The sequence below is a fragment of the Prunus mume genome, linkage group LG8 (assembly GCF_029339155.1).
Source record: "Prunus mume cultivar Tortuosa linkage group LG8, ASM2933915v1, whole genome shotgun sequence".
NCBI lineage: Eukaryota > Viridiplantae > Streptophyta > Magnoliopsida > Rosales > Rosaceae > Prunus > Prunus mume.
The window spans coordinates 7,296,812-7,318,777 of NC_142705.1; the positions used below are offsets into that span (position 1 = coordinate 7,296,812).

General features: G+C 38.4%; 5 protein-coding genes across 6 annotated transcripts; 2 read left to right on the forward strand and 3 right to left on the reverse strand.

Annotated features, from left to right (window-relative positions):
- Positions 1–1,076: 1,076 nt before the first annotated feature.
- Positions 1,077–4,133, forward strand: LOC103340125 (HECT-like ubiquitin-conjugating enzyme (E2)-binding protein). Its single transcript, XM_008243500.2, has 5 exons — positions 1,077–1,533; positions 1,949–2,030; positions 2,141–2,935; positions 3,128–3,388; positions 3,661–4,133. The coding sequence occupies exons 1-5, from the start codon at positions 1,128–1,130 to the stop codon at positions 3,818–3,820; spliced, it is 1,704 nt and encodes a 567-aa protein (XP_008241722.2). The 5' UTR covers positions 1,077–1,127; the 3' UTR covers positions 3,821–4,133.
- Positions 4,125–6,798, reverse strand: LOC103340126 (AAA-ATPase At3g50940-like). The gene is made up of 2 exons (XM_008243501.2): positions 5,656–6,798; positions 4,125–4,922 (listed from the first exon to the last, which is right to left on the reverse strand). Exons 1-2 carry the CDS (start codon positions 6,640–6,642, stop codon positions 4,407–4,409), a joined length of 1,503 nt encoding a protein of 500 aa, XP_008241723.1. The 5' UTR covers positions 6,643–6,798; the 3' UTR covers positions 4,125–4,406.
- A 1,643-nt stretch (positions 6,799–8,441) lies between these two features.
- Positions 8,442–11,189, reverse strand: LOC103340124 (protein HYPER-SENSITIVITY-RELATED 4-like). Its single transcript, XM_089042895.1, has 3 exons — positions 10,671–11,189; positions 9,929–10,543; positions 8,442–9,189 (listed from the first exon to the last, which is right to left on the reverse strand). The coding sequence occupies exons 1-3, from the start codon at positions 11,070–11,072 to the stop codon at positions 8,713–8,715; spliced, it is 1,494 nt and encodes a 497-aa protein (XP_088899021.1). The 5' UTR covers positions 11,073–11,189; the 3' UTR covers positions 8,442–8,712.
- A 2,613-nt stretch (positions 11,190–13,802) lies between these two features.
- LOC103340279 (abscisic acid 8'-hydroxylase 3-like) lies at positions 13,803–17,238 on the forward strand. 2 transcript variants are annotated; one of them, XR_016122957.1, is made up of 9 exons: positions 13,803–14,223; positions 14,705–15,029; positions 15,141–15,290; positions 15,457–15,708; positions 15,833–15,919; positions 16,099–16,177; positions 16,461–16,567; positions 16,697–16,877; positions 16,991–17,238. XR_016122957.1 is itself a non-coding variant. In XM_008243672.3 (9 exons), the coding sequence occupies exons 1-9, from the start codon at positions 13,961–13,963 to the stop codon at positions 17,082–17,084; spliced, it is 1,476 nt and encodes a 491-aa protein (XP_008241894.2). In that variant the 5' UTR covers positions 13,804–13,960; the 3' UTR covers positions 17,085–17,238. The 2 variants fall into 2 exon arrangements, 1 of the variants encoding a protein (XP_008241894.2); XM_008243672.3 differs by having other exon boundaries at positions 13,804–14,223; positions 16,697–16,815.
- Positions 17,208–21,673, reverse strand: LOC103340123 (TIM-barrel signal transduction protein). The gene is given in 10 exon segments (XM_008243498.2): positions 17,208–17,527; positions 17,685–17,938; positions 18,036–18,214; positions 18,524–18,771; positions 19,076–19,298; positions 19,409–19,624; positions 19,825–20,031; positions 20,501–20,970; positions 20,973–21,156; positions 21,243–21,673. Coding segments are annotated over 10 exon segments (2,265 nt in total). The 5' UTR covers positions 21,375–21,673; the 3' UTR covers positions 17,208–17,375.
- Between the last annotated feature and the right edge of the window lie 293 nt (positions 21,674–21,966).

The following is a 21,966-nucleotide window of genomic DNA, read 5'->3' on the forward strand; positions in this document are numbered from 1 at the left end:
GTGCAGAGAGAGAGAGGGAGCATAAATTTATTTTTATTTTTTGATTTTTAATTTGTATGAAATTTAAAATTTAAAATATTTAAAATATATATTGTATATTAAATACATGGGGTTATTCGTAGCAATTGTCCCTAACTATACTCGAAGTTACATTTTGGTCACTTAACTCAAATATTAGTTGCAGAGGTCACTCAATTGGGTGTTGTGTTGCACCATTAGTCCATACCTTTAAATCTGTGACTTTTTCTGTTTAAAATGATGACGTGAAAAACATCTCTTAGATTATTGATGGGCAAATGTGACTTTTCAATTAGGATTATTTGTAACAATAATCCCTCAATTATACTCAGAGTTACATTTTGGTCACTCAACTCCAAAAATAGTTACAGAGGTCACTCAATGGGGTGTTGTGTTGCACCATTAGTCCATTAGTCCCTACCGTTAGAGAAACTTGACGATATGGACTAATGGTGCAACACAACACCCAATTGAGTGATCTCTGTAAACTAATATTTGAGTTGAGTGATCAAAATGTAACTCCGAGTATAATTGAGGGACCGTTGCTATTATTAGATAGGTGGGCTCATATATGTGCCACATCAACAAATTAATAGAGTTATTTTGACATAACCTAACGACTATTTGTGAGCACGCATAATAACCTTGAGACATAATTTGATAATTTTGTGAACTTCGGATGTTTTGTGATATAAAGCGTATAAAAAAATTTAGGGGTGGCAATATTTAATTGAGATATTTAATCATATACCCATTCTTAGCATTAAAATTATAAATAAATCTCACATCATTTAATTTCTATAAATAAACCCAAAAAATAATAGCTAGGCTTATTAAATTTAATTTTCATTATTAAATTACTTTGATGCACTATTGAGTGTTTGAGCTTTTTTACGAGATTTTGGGGTTGACTTTGTTTTAAGAAATCAATAGTAATTTTGTAATTTAAAAGAAATTATAAACTTTTTTATTACGTTGTAAATGAATTTTGAGTTTTTTTAAAAATAATTTGGTCTCTTATATTTGATATAATAGCGAAGGTTCTATTTAATTTTCTAAAAATTTCCCGTAAATACAGCGTAGTCGAGCATAGGTAGACGCAGCAAGAAATGTCCAAGGAGCTTCGAACCGGCGGAAATCTTCGAAAATGGCGGTTCACATGGGAAGCCCAATCTCACATCCCAACCCTCCGCTTGTTCCTCTTCGATTCATACACAAAACCCTCGATTCAATGCGAGAAGCTCAGCGTCCTCATATGCCCCTCAGAGTCTCTGGTCCTGGTGAGCTGGACCGAGGACGCCCAAGTCTCGCTTAGGGTTCCAATGCCTAGGGTTTTGGTGGATGCTGACTCTCCTGTGAGCTTCAGTGCCTTATATGATCACATTGAGGTCAAGCTCGTCCTTCTTCTCCCTGTTGATCACCCTATTGTTTTGAGCTTCGATTCTATACTCAGTTTGAATGAAGAGAAAGAGATTGCGTTTGAGGATGCTTCCAAGCCGCTTCCGTTGGCCTCTGGTGAGTTGAAATTGTTGCTTAATCTGTTTGGTTCAGTTCAGTGTTTGTTTGGTTGCTGCAGAAAATGAAACGAACTATTGAACTGGGTTTAGCTAAATTTGTTTTCTTTGCAGAACGAAGAAGACCATAAGTAAAGGAGAACTAAAAAGACTTCAGCTTTTCTGTGTTTTTATCAGTGACTAAACAAAATTGTATTGAAGTTGTGGTCTTTCGAGGATTAATTAGTAATTTAGTTGTCAAATGTTGCTGATTTTTCCTCAATACATGGATGCTATGGCTGTTACATATATTTAAGAGTACGAGTTTTATGCGAAAAGTGTGCACATTTTGCCATGTTCCTCAATTTTTGTAAATTTTGTTTGTGTTTCGAATGTCTGCTTCTTTCATGTAACTCTTGGTTGGTTGATTGGTTCAGAGGTAAAGAGGCTATCTTCGTCTGGTGGAGTTCACTTTTACTGCAGAAATTGCTCATTTAAGTTGACTGCAAGTCCCCTTAGGTAAGCATGTATTTGCTGGCTATGCCTATAAGTTCATTAAATTGTAGTCAATTGTTAAAGATCTCTTTCCTGTTTATTTGTGATATTTCAACCTTTATTTATAAATGTAGCCATTTTGTGGAAATGCCTTCAGTCAATTGGCGAGAGGTGGCTGATAACTGGTTTGGGGCTTGCTGCTGTTCATTTGGAGGCATTAGTGAGAAGCTGGTTGCAAGGTATGCAAATTCTTACGCATGTGCAAAGGGCGTGTGCCTGTTGAACTCTACAAATATTACACTTTCCAAAGAAGATCTTGTTGGGTTTGAATTTCCTGACTGGGGTGAACGTCCAAGATACGACAGTGAATCAGATGGAAGTGGTGAAAATGGTTTTAGCAAATCTGAACTTAATTCAGGAAGTAATCTTGCATGTAATGAGATACCGAGGTTCGCAGAGGTTAGGGATACATATTTTGCTGAAGATTTTAAATGTGAAGTTACTAAGGTTGAAAGTAACAGTGAGGGTGTACCTCACAGATGTTCAGAATCAGAGTACTCTGTAAAAATGGCTTCAACACCAGGATGCTGTAATTATACGGGAAGTCATTTTCAAAATTATGATGAGGAAGGCTGCAGACTTCATTTGTCTGAAATTTCCTTGGAGGACCCAAAACCTGCTAAAAGCATAGAGATTCTGAAAAACCACAAATCTTTCCTAAATGGGTTTCTTGAAAATATTTTCATGGTTAGGTCCTCCAATATGTCGGTAGATGTTGAGTGGATTGAATTTTTCTGCCCTCAATGTTCGTCTCTTCTTGGAGCTTACCCATGTGATGATGGTAATGCACTTGTAGACGGTGGAGTTCGATTGTTTAAATGTAATGTTTCCACCGGTCTACCAGTTGGCGGGCCAATAGACTTATTCAGGTTAGCATATACCATATAGTGATCTACAATTTATAATTTCATATTGCTGTTTTTCTATTAATGTTGTACCGTGGGCACTCCTCCTTGTAATTTTGACATGTTATTTCCATTTTGCTTTATAGTTGTGAAGTTTGTTCAAGTTTAATATGGTAGACATATGTCTAATTTTGAAAAGTTTTATTTCATAAACAGGAAGTATACCTTGGAAAAAATGTTTGCGAATCAGCTACTTGAATGTGCAAAAGACGAACTATCTTTTAGGACCGTGGTTAGGGACCTAAAAACCAAATCTCCCATACTGCAAATTGTTCTCATTAATACAAATTTTTGGTCTTGCACTGGTGATTGTTTGGCCAAAGAGGGCAAGGAAGAACCAGTACCAAAGATAGATCTGCATCCTGTCATCAAGGTGCTATTCTCACAGTGCAGCAGCAGTATGGACTCTCAAATAAGGTTGGTTTATCATTTCAGCTTGTGTTTAGAGGAGTTTTTCATTATATTCGAGGTCTATCTTGAAAACTGTTGCTAGAGTAGGCTTAAGAAGAAACAGGAATGCATTTTTCTCTCTGCTAAGTAAATATAAGATATTCTTTGTTTCCTTGTGAAAAAAAAACTATTATGTGTTATACTGTGATATGCGGCATACGTTTTTCTAATTCTGATTAATATCATACTCTGTTTTTTCTGTTTCTCTAATTTTATAAGATAACTGGAACTTAATGTAGGATGTTAGAAGATTCAGTAACAAAGGATGCAGCTGATGAAGTGTTTATGCTGACGCATCAAATAGAAGAATTAATCGAGTCTCTGTCAGCGAGAAAGGATACACTTCCACCTTCCTGTTCTTCTTTACAGGGATTATCTTTGTCATCCATGCTGAGGTAGCATATATGGAAATAGACTAATTTCATTTGGATCTCCAAAGTATGGGAAAGAAACCCTCCTCTACCAAGAGTGACAGATTCCGTCTTGTTTGATCTCAACTTAATACATAGAGCGGGATGGAAACATATTAAAATGGCCATGGTGTATACAGCGGGAGACAAGTAATAGTGATTTTGTTACTGCCGCCGTATAGGCCAAATCAATTTTGAATAGTTTTGGAACCGTAGCATGTAACATAGATATTGGAGTTTCTATCAGATTGTCCTCTGTTTTGAACTTATTCAGGGAAGTAGAAGATTGTTACTGAAAGCAACAGAGCTCTTCCTTCCTTTCCTTACAAGTACTCGAATCATTGACTAATACCCATTTCTTCTTTATTGAAGTTGGGAAGTTTTTTTAACAGCTGAAAGAAAACTTTTGCCATTAATGTTAATATGACCATACTCATTTATTTTACTACATAGATTCCCAAGAAGGGCAAGGCAACCCTGTGGCAAACTAAAGAGTGGTGAAACTAAGCCCCAAAATCTAGCATCAGTGTTTTGGTAATAGGATCAGAGACAAACTTTATCCAAAGCAGATTAGTTTAATACAAAATGGTTTTCTTAGCAGATAAGCGGTTGCTTGTTCTTTTGGTGCTGTTTCTTCTATTATTCCTCACGGGTTTCCTTTGTTGCTTCCCTGTTTTCTGCCTCTTTGCTGCTTGAGCTGCATTCTTCTTTTCAGCCTCATCCTCAAATTCATCACCTTCCAATTTTTTCCTCTTCAAAAGCTTCACAAGTCCTTCGAGTGCAACATCAACATCTTCACTCTTCATCAACTCTTCTGCGACGTGTGCCGGAGTCACATCTGTTTCCTTCATCAAGTCTTCGATTTCTCCGAAGAGGTGGTGGTGGTTATGGATGCCCAAGTAGTTTGAGGCCAAGAGTTTGAAGCCATGGTAAGTGCAGTAGGACATGTGGATATGCATGTCCATGCGCCCCGGGCGCAGAAGAGCCGGGTCTAGCCTCTCCTTGTGGTTAGTGGTGAAGATTATTATCCTCTCATCTCCACAGCTAGACCATAAGCCATCTATGAAGTTTAGCAGTCCCGACAGTGTTAACTGCAGGAACCCAAAGACATAATAGTCAAACTCTAGTACAATGAGGTGTCTCAATCTGAAGTTTCTTTTTAAATGCTTAGTAGCAAGAAACACTCTTCAGAGGGAAGTAGCAACAAAGAAACTCCCTATGACCAAGTGGGTTCTGCCCCCTTTGAGCTAAAAAACAAACACAAAAAGAGCAGAGCAAAGAGAGAGTGAGGTGGGGTTGGCTGATTGTGAAAGTATGCCTTTTAGGCTGTGAGGTTGAATTGCCTAGTGCTGAGCTAGTGGGTTCTGGGGTAATTAGATGCTAAAATAACCAATCAGATGCTAATATAAACCTAAATTAAGATTCACCAAATCACAAGATCAGTTCAAAGCATTATACACTCCGGCCCACAAATTTTTTCACCCTGCACTTTTAAACCATGGCACTTCACTTGGTTACTGAAAAGAAAGAAAATGTGGCAACCCAACAATATAAGAAAAGCCAAAAAAAGGAAAAAAAACATGACAAAAATTGTGCTGATCATTATTTTATGCAAACAAAATAGAAAATCTAAAGCAGACAAATTAGTAAAAAATTCCCAGTTTTGCAGATAGTTTCTTGACAATTAATTATCTATCAAATGTAGGTGCAGCAGCCAAATTATGACCTTTTGGAAATCACTATAGTTGATAATCCTGGTACCTAATTGGTAGACTCCAAAAACGCTTGAAATTGACTGAAGTTAAACAGAGCATGATAACAAACCTGGACATCAGGTTGCTTTCTTCCATCTCCATGTCGACGATCAGGCAGCTCAACACTACAATCAATGTCTTCAATCACAAGAATCGACCGGTTCGCGGTGCCCAGCAGCAATTTTCTCAGGTCCGAGTCACGAAATATGTTGGCAAGCTGCAAGTCATAGACATCAAACTTGAGATAATTAGCCATGGCTGCAACCAAGCTTGATTTGCCAGTGCCTGGAGGGCCATACAACAAGTACCCTCTTTTCCAAGCCCTTCCCACTTTCTTGTAAAACTCCTTCCTCTTCACAAATCTGTTAAGATCCTCAATAACTGCATTCTTGAGGTCTTGGTCCATGGCCACCGTCTCAAAAGTTGCAGGGTGTTCGAGATTGATGGACTCCCATTTGACGCCATTGTAAGGGTGGCAGGAATTTAGTGTGTACATCTTCAAAACCCTCTCTTCATCTTTCATGGCGTTGGCTCTTTCAAGAACATAAGGCACATAACAATCCAAAACTCTGTCTTTGTGCTTCTTGTGGAATGTTAGCTCAAAGAACCGCTTCTCGGACCTCGGAGGAGAAAATGGATCATTGGGGTCTTTCTGTTGTGACTCTGCACAAATAAACCTCCACTTGAGCTCAATCCCTTCATAGAAATCAACCAGCTTCTCGCCTTTCTCGAGTCGAATTGTCAAGCTCTTCCCCTTTGGGCTTTTGCTAACTCTGATCCTCTCCGTGTTGGAACTGATTTTTGTGCACAAGTATATCTCTGCAGCTTCATAGACTTGGTTGCGAGATATGCCATTTGATTCCTCTATGACTAAGGTTAGCTTAGGGGAGTGAGTTTTGAAAAGGTAGCGGAGGCTAGAGACTAGGTAGCCCCTAACTGGGTGCGGTATGAGCTCATTGGCCATGGACCTAAAGAGCATCATTGAGGCTGCCATGGAGGCATAGGCAGAGAACAGTGATGATGGAGAAGGCATTTCTTTGTTCGAAAACATGTTCATGATTGGAAGCTTTGGATTCTGAAAAAAGAGATTGTTGTTTGTCTAAAAAATATTTCTAGTTTTGAGCAGAGTGGTGAATGATTATATAACCAGGCTCTCTCTTTGTTTGGACTTATAGGGCAGTGATGAATGAAGTGTACATGTAAAGTGTCTGCGTGGGCTTGAGTGGAATCCTACTACAATACTTCCAAAAGAGAGAGCGAGAATGAGAGACCCCATTGCTTTCTTTCCCCGTCATTTCTCTTTTATTTTTGCTCGTCCTTTTTTCTCTTTATTTTCTGTTTTTATCACTAATTCAATTATTATAACTGGATGACCAAAAAAGCTAAATTCTGAAAAGCTTCGGGTGCAAGCAATGAGGCTGCATATGCTCCTAAAAAGACAATAATTCGTACATATAACAAGTGCTCAACTCACGATAACTAGTCGCGTAATCAACACGCCCTAGGTAAAAACCATTGAACTCAACTACCCTTGTTTTTTAAAAGCAAAAAGAAAGAAACAGGTCTGCCAAGATGTGCCCCTACTTGAGCTCAAAATCAGCAGCAGCATGGTCCCAACCATTTCATGGAAGAGGCACATGGGTTTATGAGGGTGAAGTGCCTTCAATTTTTCAGGGTTATGTATTGCATTGTATGTACTAGAATTCTGAGTTACAGGCCAACAGCCAACCTAATTTGGTAGAAAGAATATTTGAGGATGTCATGCATATCTTTTAAACAGCCTGGAAACACTAATTTAATACCCAAAAGGGCTCTGTAAAATTGTCACATGAAAACCACGCCTTACATATCATAATAGGAATTGGTTCTTGCCACGCTAAAATCTCAATCTACACACAAGTGAGAACAGCTAGATTCTATAGGTTTAAGTTTTATTGCTTTTTTCTTCTTTTTTTTGGTTTTTGCTAAACTTCTTTTAGCCTTATCTTTTTATTTTTCTTTTTGGGTGTAGCGATAGTCTAAACTACAGAGGAGGAATTTACACACACACAAAACTATAATGTCGTGGGAATTTGAACCTTTTAGCTTTATCTTTATTAGCTTGAAATTGTCTCTTTTAGTGTCTTAATCCACGAAACCATAAACCGACTGTAAAAAACTATGATTATAATATTGCTTGAAACTTGACCTATGGGGCATGACTTTGCTAGCTTTCGGCGTGGAAGAGGAAAGTTGCCAGCAAAGTTGCAAGTCAGTCAAGCACATTCTTTGTCAGTCATATAATTGGTCACTTGTATTCCTGATTCTTCTGCATTTTTTTTCTTAACTTACCAATTTAAAACTGAAACTTTAAAGGGAAAAGCATTTTAACCCTGACATATTTCACAGCTCAAAGCCTCCCCAAGTCGCCTTTGTAAGTCTTGCCAAAAGCAAAAAATGATAAAGAAGACATAAAGTTTCTGAGAAAGGCCTTGGCAAGCAAGCCAAGCCACAGCCGCTGCTGCATATGCATTAAATCTATATGAATCAATATTATATTTTGCTTCTTACAATCCTTATCAATCCATCTCATCCAAATACTGACTGACCCTACTTTTTTACTTGGCATAATCTACACCGATGAAAGCAAAGCAAAGCAGATTTCAAGATGAAGATCCTAATGGGCCACTTCAAATCAAATTCAATGAAACAGAGCCAAAAAAAGCAGATTCTATTTCAACTTGCCACTACAAAATGCTTAAAGATTATGAAATTTCAGGGAAAGTTTTCTTCCTAGGCTTAAAAGTCTCACATCTTAGGACCTACAATTCATCTACTAATCCAAGCATAAACGCAAAAATGTATTGGGATGTCAACTTTTGCTGATCCAAAGCAGAAACTCAGATGGGTATTTTTATAACATTTTTATAGTTATAAACCCAACAAAGTTTATGGTCATAAATAAAGACAGCCCACATTAGAAATATATATATATATATATATATATGGGTATGGCCCCCCTAACAAAACAATCACAAGCAAAGTAAAATCCTCATGGGACTCGGAAATCAATGTGATGGAAATTGATGCTTCCAAAGGGACACCAATTCTAATTACCACTTAATTAGTTATTGTCATAATTAATCATCTACTTTTCCTCACTACTTTTTTCATCGTTATCATCTTTCTTGTCCTTAATCTCAGCATTAGCCTCAGCTTCTTTAGCTTCTACTTCTGCTTGCTTCCTTTTAGCCTCCTCATCAGCTTCCTCATTCTCCTTCTTCTTCACGTTCAGAAACTCAATCAGGCCTTGCAGTGCAATGCCAGGCTCGTCACTCTTGATCAGTTGCTCAGCTACTTCTGCAGGGGTCACTTTAGTCATGTCAATCTGTTCCTCAATCTCCCCAAACAACAGGTGGTCTTTAATTCCAAGGTAATTGGCTGCCAGAAGCCTAAAGCCAGATGGGCTGCAATAGGACATGTGGACATGAACATCCATGCGACCAGGGCGCAACAGTGCAGGGTCAAGCTTCTCCTTGTGGTTGGTCGTGAACACTATAATTCTCTCATCTCCACAGCTTGACCACAGCCCATCAATGAAATTGAGCAAACCTGATAGTGTCACCTGTGGCGTGGCACAACAAATTTATTAGGACCACAAAGCATAAAACTAGACGACAATTAATTCAACTGATTACGTTTAATATCATCATAAATTTTGAAACCACAGAAAGATTTGGACCAGTCTCAATCAACGTGGAAAATTATAACACGAATAGTACTTAACGTGGCAGAAACTCATTGGCTTTTTATGCATCAAAAGGAACTTTCCCTGAAGCTGCCTGGAAGTCCTTGTCTTGGATCTGCATATATTTGTCTATTATAATTATTGCAATCAGACCTAATTTTCTACAGTGTGGCATGTGCTATGTCTTTGGCATGTCTTCATGCTATTCCAAATAGGACAATGGCATTGAACTTGGTCCGGTGTTACATGGGGAAACACCATCATTTTTATTTTTGTTTTTCACTGTTTCTTATTTTGTTTTTAACGGAAGCGATCGAACCCTTTATCTATCATAATTCGAACATTTAGGCTTACCCAAAGATTTTTTTGTTGTTTTTGTTTTGGATGTGAAGGAAAACACATATGAAAATAATAATTATTCTTATGGAAGTTTAGCATTTGTCTCTCTCTCTCTCTCTCTCTCTCTATAGCCTTTCAAGTTCAGCAAAGACATTCTTCCACACTTAAACAAAAGACACATGAAACAACACATAAAGAAAGAAAAAGAATATTTGTTAATATACCAAACACCAAGTTAGCAGAAGAAAACAAAGGCACAAGAAGAAAGTAAACTGACCTGTTTCTCCTGGGACCCATTTGGGTATGAGGCTCTAGACTCAGCCACTCGATCTTGAAACTCAATGGTACAGTCAATATCCTCCACTACCAATATAGACCTATTAGCCATGGCAACCAACAACCTCCTAAGCTCCGAGTTGTTACTCAACTCAGTGAGTTCCAAGTCATAGATATCGAAGTTCAAGTGATTGGCCATTGCAGCAATCAAGCTTGACTTCCCTGTCCCTGGTGGGCCATACAACAAATACCCTCTCTTCCAAGCCTTGCCAACTTTTCTATAATACTCCTTCCTCTTTATGAACCTCTCAAGGTCCTGAAGAATGAAGCTTTTGATCTCCGAGTCCAAAGCCAGGGTTTCGAACGTTGCCGGGTGATCGAGGTTTGTGGGGATCCATGCTTCTGCTATGTTGCAGTACATGTTCTGATAGTCAACCGTGAAGATTTTCAGGGTCTTCTTTTCCTGCTTCATGGACTTTGATTGTTTAACAATGTGAGGGAGGTAAGAGTTTAGCACGAAGTCTCTTTGTTTCTTGTGGAAGCTGAGCTCAAAGGATCTCACTTCTGATCTCAGTGTGGAGTTTAGGTCACGAGGGTTGTGGAAGTTCGACTCAACCTGCCTGTACACAAGGTATATGCAAGTGTAAATTCAGAGTCTGACAAAATAAGTATCTTACGTTATGAGATAAATATAACAATGCTAGAAAAAGTTGAAAGGCTAATTTATCGAAAAACTGAAAAACATGCCTGGAAACCAAGAACCAATTGAACTTAACCCCATTAAAGACATCCACAATCTCCTGATTGCTTTCCATGGTGATGGTGAAGTTATTTTCCTTCTCGGGTTTGCTGACTTTGATTCTGTGTGTTGATGGGGAGACTTTGCTGCCCAAGTAGATTTCTGCAGCCTCATATATTTGGTTGTTGACAAGGCCATCGAACTCTTCAATGACCATGGTGAGTTGGGAGGAGAAGCGAGAGAAGAAGCTGCTGATGCCAGAGAACAAGTAGTGTTGGATCTCATGGGGGAGGAAATCTTGGGCTATTTTCCTTACCAACATTGCTGTGGCAGCCACAGAGGCTGCTGTTGAAAGAACTGTCTTGGCTGTGGCCAGTTTGGTTTCAGCAGAAGATGATGAGGCCATTTTGGAGTATTGATCAACTAGGACTTAACAAGTATATGGTTCTCTACTCTCCATTTATAGACCAAATGTTCATGTTTATAAAAAAATTTAAAAAAAATGTGAATTTACCTAGAGACTTCAACTCAAAAATCTGAAGAGAACCATCGCTGCTTCTTCCTTAGCCTCAACTGAGTTTGACTTGGACTTTTTTGGGTCCAATGATCAGCTAACTTAATCCACGTCTATTAATTTTTATTATTTATATCCGTAAACTTAGACATTATTGTATTTTATATTATCAAATTGCTAATCATAGTCTTCCATTCAAATATGCATAATTTCGTATGGTATGATCATCCGTAGGGCCTTATTTGAAGAAAAAGAATTGTCGTATGAAAAGGGGTGTTTGGTGGGACAATTGGTCAAAGTCTACAACATTGTCTTCGTGCGAAATGGGTTAAAAGTTTACTTGCTTGACTGAAGACGACTTTTCTTTCAAATTAAAATTTTGCCCCTATATTCTACAGTTTGCTTTGGGCTCATTAAAAGTGTTGAAGGACAATGTAGCTACTCATGTGGGTTTCAAAATGAAATAAGACCCAATATTCATGTACCAAATTCAGCTTTGTACCAATATTCTTGGCATCATTTAATTCTGTAAGAAATATTATGTCTTTATGGGGATTTCAACCTCTAATCAACCGTAACTACTACACTAACTTTCTTCGTCACATTCGGAATTTTGAAGGCTTCCGATCAATTGTGATAATAGTCAATTGATCATGTGACAGTTTTTTCTTTGTCGAAAAATACAATGAATTCAACCATCATAAACGATAAGTTGTTGGAACACCCGGTAACTCGGTGGAGTGAATTGATGTCATTGGTTTGAACCCGTGTATGTAATTTCCCCTCCTTTGTCCTTCCCTTGTGTGTAATTGCTTGTACTTTAAAAAAAAAAATTGTCCGAACATATTCTTTAGGATTTTGAAGAAGGGTGCAATATTAAGAAGGAGTTTGGTATTCAACTTGAATCTAACTTTTTAAATTCAAAAATAGAATTTGAGTCCAAAACAAAAATAATCTATTTGGTACGCCTATTTTTAAAAACTCCAAATCACCCAAAAAAAAAAAAAACAAAACTCAAAAACACTATAAAATTTGAAGAAAAAAAAAACATGTTTTTTCATAATTTCTCTCTCTCTCTCTCTCTCTCTCCCCTAAAATCTGAAACCAATGCCAGGCTCAAAACCAAAAGTACTGGAAGAGTTTGTGGCTGTATTGTTAAAAATAATTTTGAAGGTTAATATCAAACAAATTTTCATATCTTAAAAAATTAGTATTTGAAAACTCATGATTTTAAAAAGAATCATTTTTTTTAGTTCACTTTTTTTAGTAGAATACCAAACAAGCCCTAAACTTCTTGAAGAGATTGTGGTTGTCAGGCCCATTTTTTTAGTAGGATACCAAACAAGCCCTAACAGTTTTGAGTCCAAACTTTAAAAAAACTTGTTTGTCAGGCCCATTTTTGAAAATTCAAACCTAAAAATAACTCAAAAAAAACCAAAAAATTTGAAAACATAACAAGTTTGTTTTCAGAATATTTTTTTTTGCTCAATCCATCTCTCTCCATCTCTTTCTTCGTCCCTCTTCCCCTTTTTGATCTCGTCGATGCTGATGTTGGCATGCTGCATGATGTAACACAAGCACTCGGCCTCGATGTCCCTTATCCCCTTCACCAACTCATAGCACTCTTTCATCAGAGTCTCCGCCTTCTCTGTCGTGTAGCTCATGCACACATTGCCACCTTTTGATTTTGATGTATGACCCATTAAAGTTGATGTAACAAAAAACCAAAACAAAGATACAATTTTTTTTATTTATAAGAAAAGTAGAAACAGTTTACAAGAATTTAAAAATGGAAAATAAAATTGTTTTCAAGAATTCAAACCCAAAAAAGTTTGAAAATATCCGAGTTTGGTCTTCTTCTTTTGTTGGGAGGGGGGGCGCTCCCTGCAAGTATACGCATGGTAACTAAAGCATTGACCTCCTACTTGCCTGGAACAACTTAATTGGTATTTTGAGCATCATGGCCAGGCGGCCACACCACTCCAATCTGTCTGTCTTCTTTTTTTTTAGGTTTCCATCAACATATATGCATAGTATATAATCGTGATGACGATGATCTCATTCCTTTCCAATCATCAAGGTCTAGCTAGTTTCATTTTGGCCACATTATATAGCTGAGAATCCTTAAACCATTAATGGAGGTGGGCTTTCTTTCTTGCACCTATTCATTTCCAATATGCCAATCTGTTGTATATCCCACCATTACTGCGACCTCTGCCACCTCTTTGCCCTACCAAGTCCTCATCAATCAACTATTTCTTTTTTCCTTTACATCTTAATTTTGCCTTTGGTCCATTATATTTTGATGCTTATTAATCTTAATGTTGTAAGATCTCAATCATTGTTGGGTCACTATATGTATTCAATGTATAATGGAGCAAAATGTACCATTAAATCATGAGCATGCACAAGACTGTCCTTCTTGGAATTTTTAGTCTGCATCGGAATTATGTAAGGAATTGAAAGGTCATACAGCTCAATCCACTATGTTTTTGTTACTATTCACATGCACAACAACTCTCAGGATTTAACTTGCCTTTTTACCAAGTAATTCATGTGAATCTGACCAAAATATGTGCAAGTCAATTCTCCTTTAGGAAGATGCTCCACACAAAAATATCAGAAAATTAAAATCATTACTCTGTCTCATTCGAAACATTACAGGTGTATTTATGTAGAATGCAAGCAATATTGGAACCAAGACTTACACAGCCTAGGAGGCTAAAGACCCCTTAATATTTTCTTCATATCAGTAGAGACTGGTTCAAGAAAGCTAAGAGATGTTGAATCTATCCGAGGAGGGGCTCCTCTTCCTTGTGAGGAACTACTATAATGTTTTCATTGTTGTAGTGTTTTCTATTGGGGTAACATTTTTGGTCTCCAAAATAGCTTGGAGAAGTTTGGACATGACCACTACAAGTTACAGAGGTGGCGGCATCCCGGGCCGGTTGGGGTTGCCCTTTGTTGGTGAAACCCTTTCTCTTCTTTCTGCAACTAGCAGTATAAAAGGATGCTATGAATTTGTCCGGCTCCGACGAACATGGTTAGTTTTTCTGTTATTCCATTGCTATCTTAAAAGGTAAAACTTGGAATTATAGTATTTTCCAAGTATAGTTAGAATACATGATCAACTTGTGTCCTTCATCAACCATGACGCTAAATTCGATTTTGCGTCTTTGGTATTGAGCCTGCAACAAGTGCTTTTCATCCTAAAAACCATATTAGACATTCATGCAAAGGGAACTTGCCTAAGGTGATCCTTGGGCTGCAAGTGCACCAGAAAAACGATGTGGTCTTAACTGTTAATCTCACTTTCAAGACAAACTTTACTGTATTGATCTGTGGTCCACTGGTCCTATAATCATTTTTCGATCGAAATACTGACCATACGAGTTAGGAATTAGTGAGATGCATGACTTCTTTCATTCCCAAAAAAAAAAGTCATTTTTTGTTTATATATTGTATGTTGTATTTATTAGCTTCATATTGATAGCACGTTGAATTGATGATTGTGGTGAAACTAGGCACGGGAAGTGGTTCAAAACAAGGATTTTTGGACAGATCCATGTGTTTGTTCCCAGCACAGAGGGCGCAAGAGCCATTTTTTCTGATGACTTTGCGAAATTCAACAAAGGGTATGTGAAATCAATGGCAGACTGTGTTGGAGAGAAGAGCTTGCTGTGTGTGCCCCATGAGGACCATAAGAGGATTAGGCGCCTTCTTTCAGAACCTTTCTCCATGAACTCTTTATCAACATTTGTTCAGAAGTTTGATAAAGTGTTGTGCCGAGAGCTGAAGAAATTAGAAGGCGGCGGGAAAAGCTTTGCGGTGCTTGACTTCAGCATGAAGGTAACAGCACAACAAAACCGTCACTGTTTTTTCTTTTATAATAATACTGCATCCATTTTTGGATTTTTGGAATAATTGTAGCTGATCTCTCTGAATATATCTGATGTGCAGATTACATTTGACGCCATGTGCAACATGCTATTGAGTGTCACGGATGACTCGTTGCTCCGAAAGATCGACAAAGACTGCACTGCGGTCTCGGATGCAATGTTAACCTTTCCTTACATGATCCCAGGCACCAGATATTACAAAGGCATCAAGGTAACTCGGGCATTCCCGCGTGCACGATGAGACTGCATGAAGGATGGCATTAACTGATTTACATTGTTGGCCTATTTCCTAACGATTTATAACTTCTTGAGGATCTGATTAAAGAAAAAAAATTGTTTTTATCTTAAATAGTATACTAACAGCAGTGTTGAAACAGGCACGTCGACGTCTAATGGAAACCTTCAAAGACATTATTGAGAGGAGAAGAAGTGGAAAGGAGTCTGCAGGAGACTTCCTACAGTCTATGTTAGAAAGAGATTCATACCCTCCCAATGAAAAGCTCCAAGACTCAGAGATTATGGACAACCTATTGACATTGATAATTGCAGGGCAGACCACCACTTCCGCTGCAGTGATGTGGAGTGTTAAGTTTCTTGATGAGAACAGAGAAGCACAGGAAAGACTGAGGGCAAGTAATTCTAAAGTGCATCTGCATATTGCATAAATCTCAGTAGCAATTTCAGTGTTGTTTTTTTGAGATAAATATATTTATGTGGAAAAAAATTGAGATCAATATTTTGAGATCAATACAGGAGGAACAGTTGTCAATAGCCAGAGCTAGGCCAGATGGAGCTTCAGCTACCCTAGAAGATTTTAAAAACATGCCCTACTGTTTGAAGGTTATCTCCACATCCTAGATTAACAGGAAAGAAAAGAAAAAAAAAGAAAAAAGAAAAAAAGGAGGTCTTTGGTGCTACACTATTTCCATTTCAATTTGGATCATGTATAGAATCTTTTTCACATGTTTTGGACTGACAGTGGTGACATCTTTGGGTATGGATGGTGGTGTTTTTTCCAGGTTGTCAAAGAGACATTGAGGATCTCAAATGTCCTTCTGTGGTTTCCTCGTGTTGCACTCTCTGACTGCACTATTGAAGGCAACTACATTGAGCAGAAAAACCTTTTAAAAGCCAAAAATTATTCTATATGCCTCTTTAAACCTTCTCTCTCTCCCTCTTGTTGCACTATGCACATGAGCTCCACTGTTATATAATGGATCCACATGCATATTGCGCGAGAGAAGTTATATATAACTGACGCATACAAAAATTTGTTATGTTGGAAGCCATGAATTTAGTGGAAATGCTTCCCTTGTCATGTATTCTTTGTCGATCTTTCTCTTAATACAAGAACTTGTTTAATTGATATGTTTGATTGCAGGCTTTGAAATAAAGAAAGGTTGGCATGTGAACATTGACGCGACTTGCATACACAACGACCCAGATTTATATGCAGAGCCAATGCAATTCAACCCATCTAGATTTGACGTAACCACCTCTCTCTCTCTCTCTCTCTCTCTCTCTCTCTCTCCACCCAACACTTCATTTTCCATTAATGTCTTGGTATTGATATCACCGTATTGATTTTATATGTCCTTTGTGTGATTTATTCTCCAGGAAATGCAAAAGCCATATAGCTTTATACCATTTGGGTCAGGACCCAGGACATGCTTAGGAATGAACATGGCCAAGCTGACAATGCTGGTCTTTTTACACCGTCTCACTAGTAGATACAGGTGAGTTGGAATTAGAGGATAAAAAGCATCCGCAAATACTACGACCAGTCGCCCACGCATGTGTAGGTGTTTTTAGTCGTTTTTCAACAGTAAAATCACCTGCGCACTCGTAGGCGACTAACGTTAACAAAAGTCAATGTATTGATGAACCTTACACTCTTCCATTACTGTGTAGGTGGACAGTTGATGATCTGGATACTAGCCTAGCGAAGAATGCACACATTCCGAGATTAAGAAGTGGGTGTCCCATTACCTTGAGGGCCTTATAAAGCACTGTGCCTATGAATTATTGTGGGTAGAATTTGTATGCCTCAAAAGTTATGGTTGTACGTGTGTAAGCATATGATGCATGCAAGTGTAGGGTTATGATATTTTGTAGAACAATATACCACTTCTTTGCCAAAATATAATTATTATTGATCAGATCGTACAATTTTACAAGTGGTACTAGATTCTTGAGACAACAATATCAACATCAACTTGTACATTTTGGTGATGCAACCAAACAAATACAATAGCACGTGATGCATTTGGGCTTACGAGAACAGGCGGACCATACTTCAGTTTATGGATATTGATTTGTATTGTTGAACCGTGGAGGTTATAGCTTGTTCAACAGGTAGCCTTTCCACGCTTGATGCCCCATAAAACCCATGAACTCCCTTGGTATTCTTAAGTATAAATTCTGCCTCTCTTGGACCAGAGATCGGTCCTGCAAATTGCACCAAATCAATAATCTTTATGTTGGTAGCTAAAAATGAAAATGGCTTCATATAAGATCAAATATACTTTCCCATGCAAATCCACCACACGAAGCAACCCCGCAAATAAAAAATTTATAAGAAAAAACAAAGTTTCCAAGATCATACCACCATGGCAAAGCACAATGACATTTGGATTGATCCTATGTGCAGCATCTGCAATATTTTGTACACGAACTACACTTTCCTCTATTGAAACAGCCGTCTTTGCCCCTATAGAGCCGGATGTAGTGAGTCCCATATGGGCCACAATGATATCAGCCCCACCTGATGCCATTTGCACAGCTTCATCTTGATTGAAAGCATATGGGGTTGTCAAGAGCCCCATCTTATGTGCTTTTTCAATCATCTCAACCTCCAATCTGATCAGTACATTAAGAAAAAAGTTATAACTACAGAATGCATAAATAATATTCCTGAATGTTTAAGTTTTAAAAAATATATATGTTTAATACCTACCGGTATCCCATTCCAGTTTCTTCAAGATTTTGTCTAAAATTACCGTCAAAGAGACCAACCGTTGGAAAATTTTGGACCCCACAGAATCCAATTGACTCCAACTGCCTCAGGAAGAAATCCATTCGGCGAAAAGGATCAGTGCCACATACTCCAGCAAGAACAGGCACCTTCTTCACCACCTACATTATCATCAGCCCCACATCAGCGAGAGATGATTTTAAAAGGGACATCAGAGCTGGTAAGGTATTGCATTACGAATTTGACTTGTCGGTCTTTAAATTTTACAGTTTAGTTTCACTTCCTAACCAAGAATTTGAATACTTGAATTTTTATTTTAGTTAATTTAGCAGGAGAAATCAATTAGACCACAGAGAAATTTGGATTATATGAAGACAATTTTTCAGAAAAAAAATTTCAAACCAACAAACAGTGAATGACTGAAGAAGCACTCTTTTAAAGTTTTAGAATACGAAGCCGTTGAAACTTACTGGCAAGACTTCATTGGCCATGTCTAGTACAACGGCATTTGCATCAGCAAAAGGCAATAAGCCTGCCAATGAACCTCTTCCTGCCATGCGAAAGCGACCTGAATTGTACACCACTATAAGATCAACACCACCAGCTTCCTCAAACTTTGCAGATATGCCTGTCCCTGCACCTGCCCCTATAATTGGAATTCCTCTATTTATTTGATCTTTGAGTTGCTGCAATACAGCCCAAGTTCGCTGCAACGTTTCTGCAACATAAGTAATAAGTTACTCATTAGATCTTACTCCAATAATGACATAAAACAAAATCTGGAGTTCTATTTATTGAGCTAAGTTGCTCTATATTTTACGATAAAATGCTGACATTTATGACCCAAAGCATGAAAAAATGAAGATCAAGCCAGATACTATACATTCCATGCCGCAAGTGGCTAACATCCACGTGTTATAATACAACACATGCATCTGTTGGATATCAAATGCTTCTGATTTAATTAAAGCTCCTGATGATTGATAATGCCACAAAGAAAATGATATGGTATAAACTCCAACCTGGTCTTGCATCTGGAAAGTCAATCAGGTTCCGCAGAATGGCCCCAGAGCTTGATAAATTCATCTTTGAAACAGAACTTTCATGAGTTTGTTGATTAGATTCAGGAATAGAAACTTGGGAAGGAGGAGACCGGATAGAGCTCTTCGTACTAATCTCTAAAAATGAGTCAACCAATGCATTTGCAAACTCATGGTCATTTATATGATGAGGGTACACCTTTACCTATTAAAAATGCACCATTTCAATAGTAAAGTTGGTCCTGCACATGAAACCCAAGCAACTAGAGAAGGTTTAAGCATTGAAACAAACCACTTGATGGACAACAATAGTACCTGCCGATCTTCATTTGTCTGGATCAGCCTCTGCATTTCGTTAATCAGAGAAGCAGTGGCCTCCGGATCATAGAAAGGCTTCCCTGGTGCATCCAAAGCAGAGATACCCTTTTGTGGCAGGCAAACAACAACTTTTGATGATGATTTGTTCAATTTATCTGCTATAAAGCTAGCAAATTTCTTGTTCTCATCTACTGTGGTTCTCATGACTGAAACCTGAAAAATGACAAGTATTGTTTCCATGTCATACACACAAAACACCCTTATGCTAACTTGTCTGTCAACAGATCATATATGAAATTGACATGTTTCACACCCATTGTGCTTTTAAGATGTCTATATATGATCTGAACACTTCCAGACAGGTCCTTAATCTTCTAGGGTTATATCATGTTAAGAGACTTATCAGTGATCACCTGCTTATTATGTTCATGAATCTTTCTGTGTTGAAAATTGGATGGTATGGTGTCCTTAGCTCCAAAGTTCACCATATCCAATGCTCCGACACTTAGAACTAAAGGAATCCTTTTCTCTATGATGGCATCAAAGCGGGAAGTATCGCAAGCCATCACCCCTCCAACCACATAATCTGCAACCTCTGTTGTTGTGATATCCAAAACACCCTATGTAAAACCATAAGAAAAGGAGTGAACATGAAGAATAGAAAGAAACAAAAGAAAACAAATGAAAGCCCCACGATAAGATTAACACAATACTAAAGGTCAAACAAACAGTGAAGACAGAGCAATGCATGTAATGTAAAGGTCTCTAATAAGTAAACTTTATCAAGAAAGAATATAAACTCTGCACTTAAACTGATATCCATCCTTAGCCTAAGCTTGGCAATGAGCACATCTATTCAAGAATTTACATACAAAAATGAGAAATAGGTCATATCTCAAACTTCAACAATCAAACTATCAACCAGTGCCCTGTTCCCCTACTCTGCAAACGGTTCTCAAAAAAAAAAACTTGACCAAGTTCACATTTTTATATGTTCATCCCTAAAGTTCTACTCAAACAACTTCTAACACTGAACTTGTACATTTCAATAAACACAAATGAATAAATTTCCGATAAAAAAGACATTACCTTTATAAACCCATCACTAACCAGAGACTCCATGGCCCTGCCTCCAACCCCAGTGGAATGAAAAACCAGTGTCTCATACCCCTCCTTAACCAATCTCTCTTTAACAGCATTCACGCACTGAGTCGTAACCCCAAACATGGTAAGCCCCACCGTCGATTTCTCTGCCCCACCGCACGAATCTCCACCTCTCTCAGCTCTCCCAATCACCATCCCACAAAACGCAGCAGCAGCATTGTTCAACACAACGCGGCTCACGCTATTAATCCCACATACATCGACTATCGACGGGTACAGCACCAGGTCGGATTCTCCCACATAGTGATCGGTTCGACCGCTCGCTACGGTCGATACGATGAGCTTAGGCATTCCGATTGGGAGAGATCTTAGGGCAGGAGATATGAGAGCGGTGCCTCCACTGCCTCCGAGCCCTATTGCACCGGCCAAAACGCCGTCGTTTTGAGATTTCGCTAAAATTTCTCGAGCGCTTTGCTCATTACAGCAATAGCTTCGCCTCTGTCCTCCGGAAGTTCACGAAGCTGGCCCGATGCTTCAGAATAGTGAAACAAAACCTCCTTTCTCGAAACGAAAGCGAAATCGGTTGTTTTGTTATCGGTCTCGCTCTGACTGGCCGAAACGTCGACCACCGAGACTTGGACCTGTATCGGACATTGAATTTCCGTATCGGAGTTATTCAAAACTACGTGAGCAAGATAGTATTAGAGACACAGAGAGATGGATTTACCTTGAGCGAGGAAGTATTGGAGAACGCGTTGAGATGGGATCGGACTGACTCGGCGAGGAATCGGAGCTCATCGAGCTTTGTATCGGCGGTTCCAATACAGAAGACTCGGAGAGGTTTATCATCGGACGCCATACTGAGTTTCTCCCAGTTAAGGAATTGAGTCAAGGACGAGCGAGTGCTGAGAAGTGTGACGTGGACTGTGGAGAAGAAATTGAGGAGGTAAGAGTGAGAGAGTGAGATGAGAGCTCGGTGACGGCTTCTGGAAGTAAAGAGTGAGGCAAAACGTCGTGCATTCCATTTCCGGGTGGTTGGGTGGTGAAATCTGTAATTTCAAGCAAAGTCTGGATTTGGAGCCGCGTCACCCACCCTTTTTTTTTCTTTTCTTTTTTTGGGAAGCACCCTTGTTTTTTCTTTTGAAAGCCATAACCACAATTTTTTGTTCTTTTTCCAATGTTGCAAAGATTTTTGTATCATGGGTGGCATTGGTTGGCTGAAGGGGGGAAGAGAACAAAATCTTTTGAAAATGTTGCAACACAAATGAGAAGAAAAATGGTATCACCAAAAAATAGGATGATTGATAGATATTATCTTTTCCCAAGTAGGCATCACATATCTTATGTGGCGACTTGTTGATTTAATTATCTTCTGATGCGTTTTTTTATTTTTAGGTAAATTACTCAAATGGTCTTCAAATTTATACTCAATTTACATTTTGATCCCTCAA

What these genes read in the sequence shown, in the direction of transcription:
- LOC103340124 (XM_089042895.1), bottom strand. Translation starts at nt 11,072, where the DNA reads ATGGCCTCATCATCTTCTGCTGAAACCAAACTGGCCACAGCCAAGACA. An exon ending in GGTTCTTGGTTTCCAGGCAT is followed by an intron (nt 10,544 to 10,670) that starts GTTTTTCAGTTT and finishes GTGTACAGGCAG; the next exon opens with GTTGAGTCGAACTTCCACAA. An exon ending in ATGGGTCCCAGGAGAAACAG is followed by an intron (nt 9,190 to 9,928) that starts GTCAGTTTACTT and finishes GCCACGCCACAG; the next exon opens with GTGACACTATCAGGTTTGCT.
- LOC103340125 (XM_008243500.2), top strand. Translation starts at nt 1,128, where the DNA reads ATGTCCAAGGAGCTTCGAACCGGCGGAAATCTTCGAAAATGGCGGTTC. An exon ending in GCCGCTTCCGTTGGCCTCTG is followed by an intron (nt 1,534 to 1,948) that starts GTGAGTTGAAAT and finishes TGATTGGTTCAG; the next exon opens with AGGTAAAGAGGCTATCTTCG. An exon ending in TTGACTGCAAGTCCCCTTAG is followed by an intron (nt 2,031 to 2,140) that starts GTAAGCATGTAT and finishes TTATAAATGTAG; the next exon opens with CCATTTTGTGGAAATGCCTT.
- LOC103340279 (XM_008243672.3), top strand. Translation starts at nt 13,961, where the DNA reads ATGTTGAATCTATCCGAGGAGGGGCTCCTCTTCCTTGTGAGGAACTAC. An exon ending in GTCCGGCTCCGACGAACATG is followed by an intron (nt 14,224 to 14,704) that starts GTTAGTTTTTCT and finishes TGGTGAAACTAG; the next exon opens with GCACGGGAAGTGGTTCAAAA. An exon ending in TGCTTGACTTCAGCATGAAG is followed by an intron (nt 15,030 to 15,140) that starts GTAACAGCACAA and finishes TCTGATGTGCAG; the next exon opens with ATTACATTTGACGCCATGTG.
- LOC103340126 (XM_008243501.2), bottom strand. Translation starts at nt 6,642, where the DNA reads ATGAACATGTTTTCGAACAAAGAAATGCCTTCTCCATCATCACTGTTC. An exon ending in GAAAGCAACCTGATGTCCAG is followed by an intron (nt 4,923 to 5,655) that starts GTTTGTTATCAT and finishes GGGTTCCTGCAG; the next exon opens with TTAACACTGTCGGGACTGCT.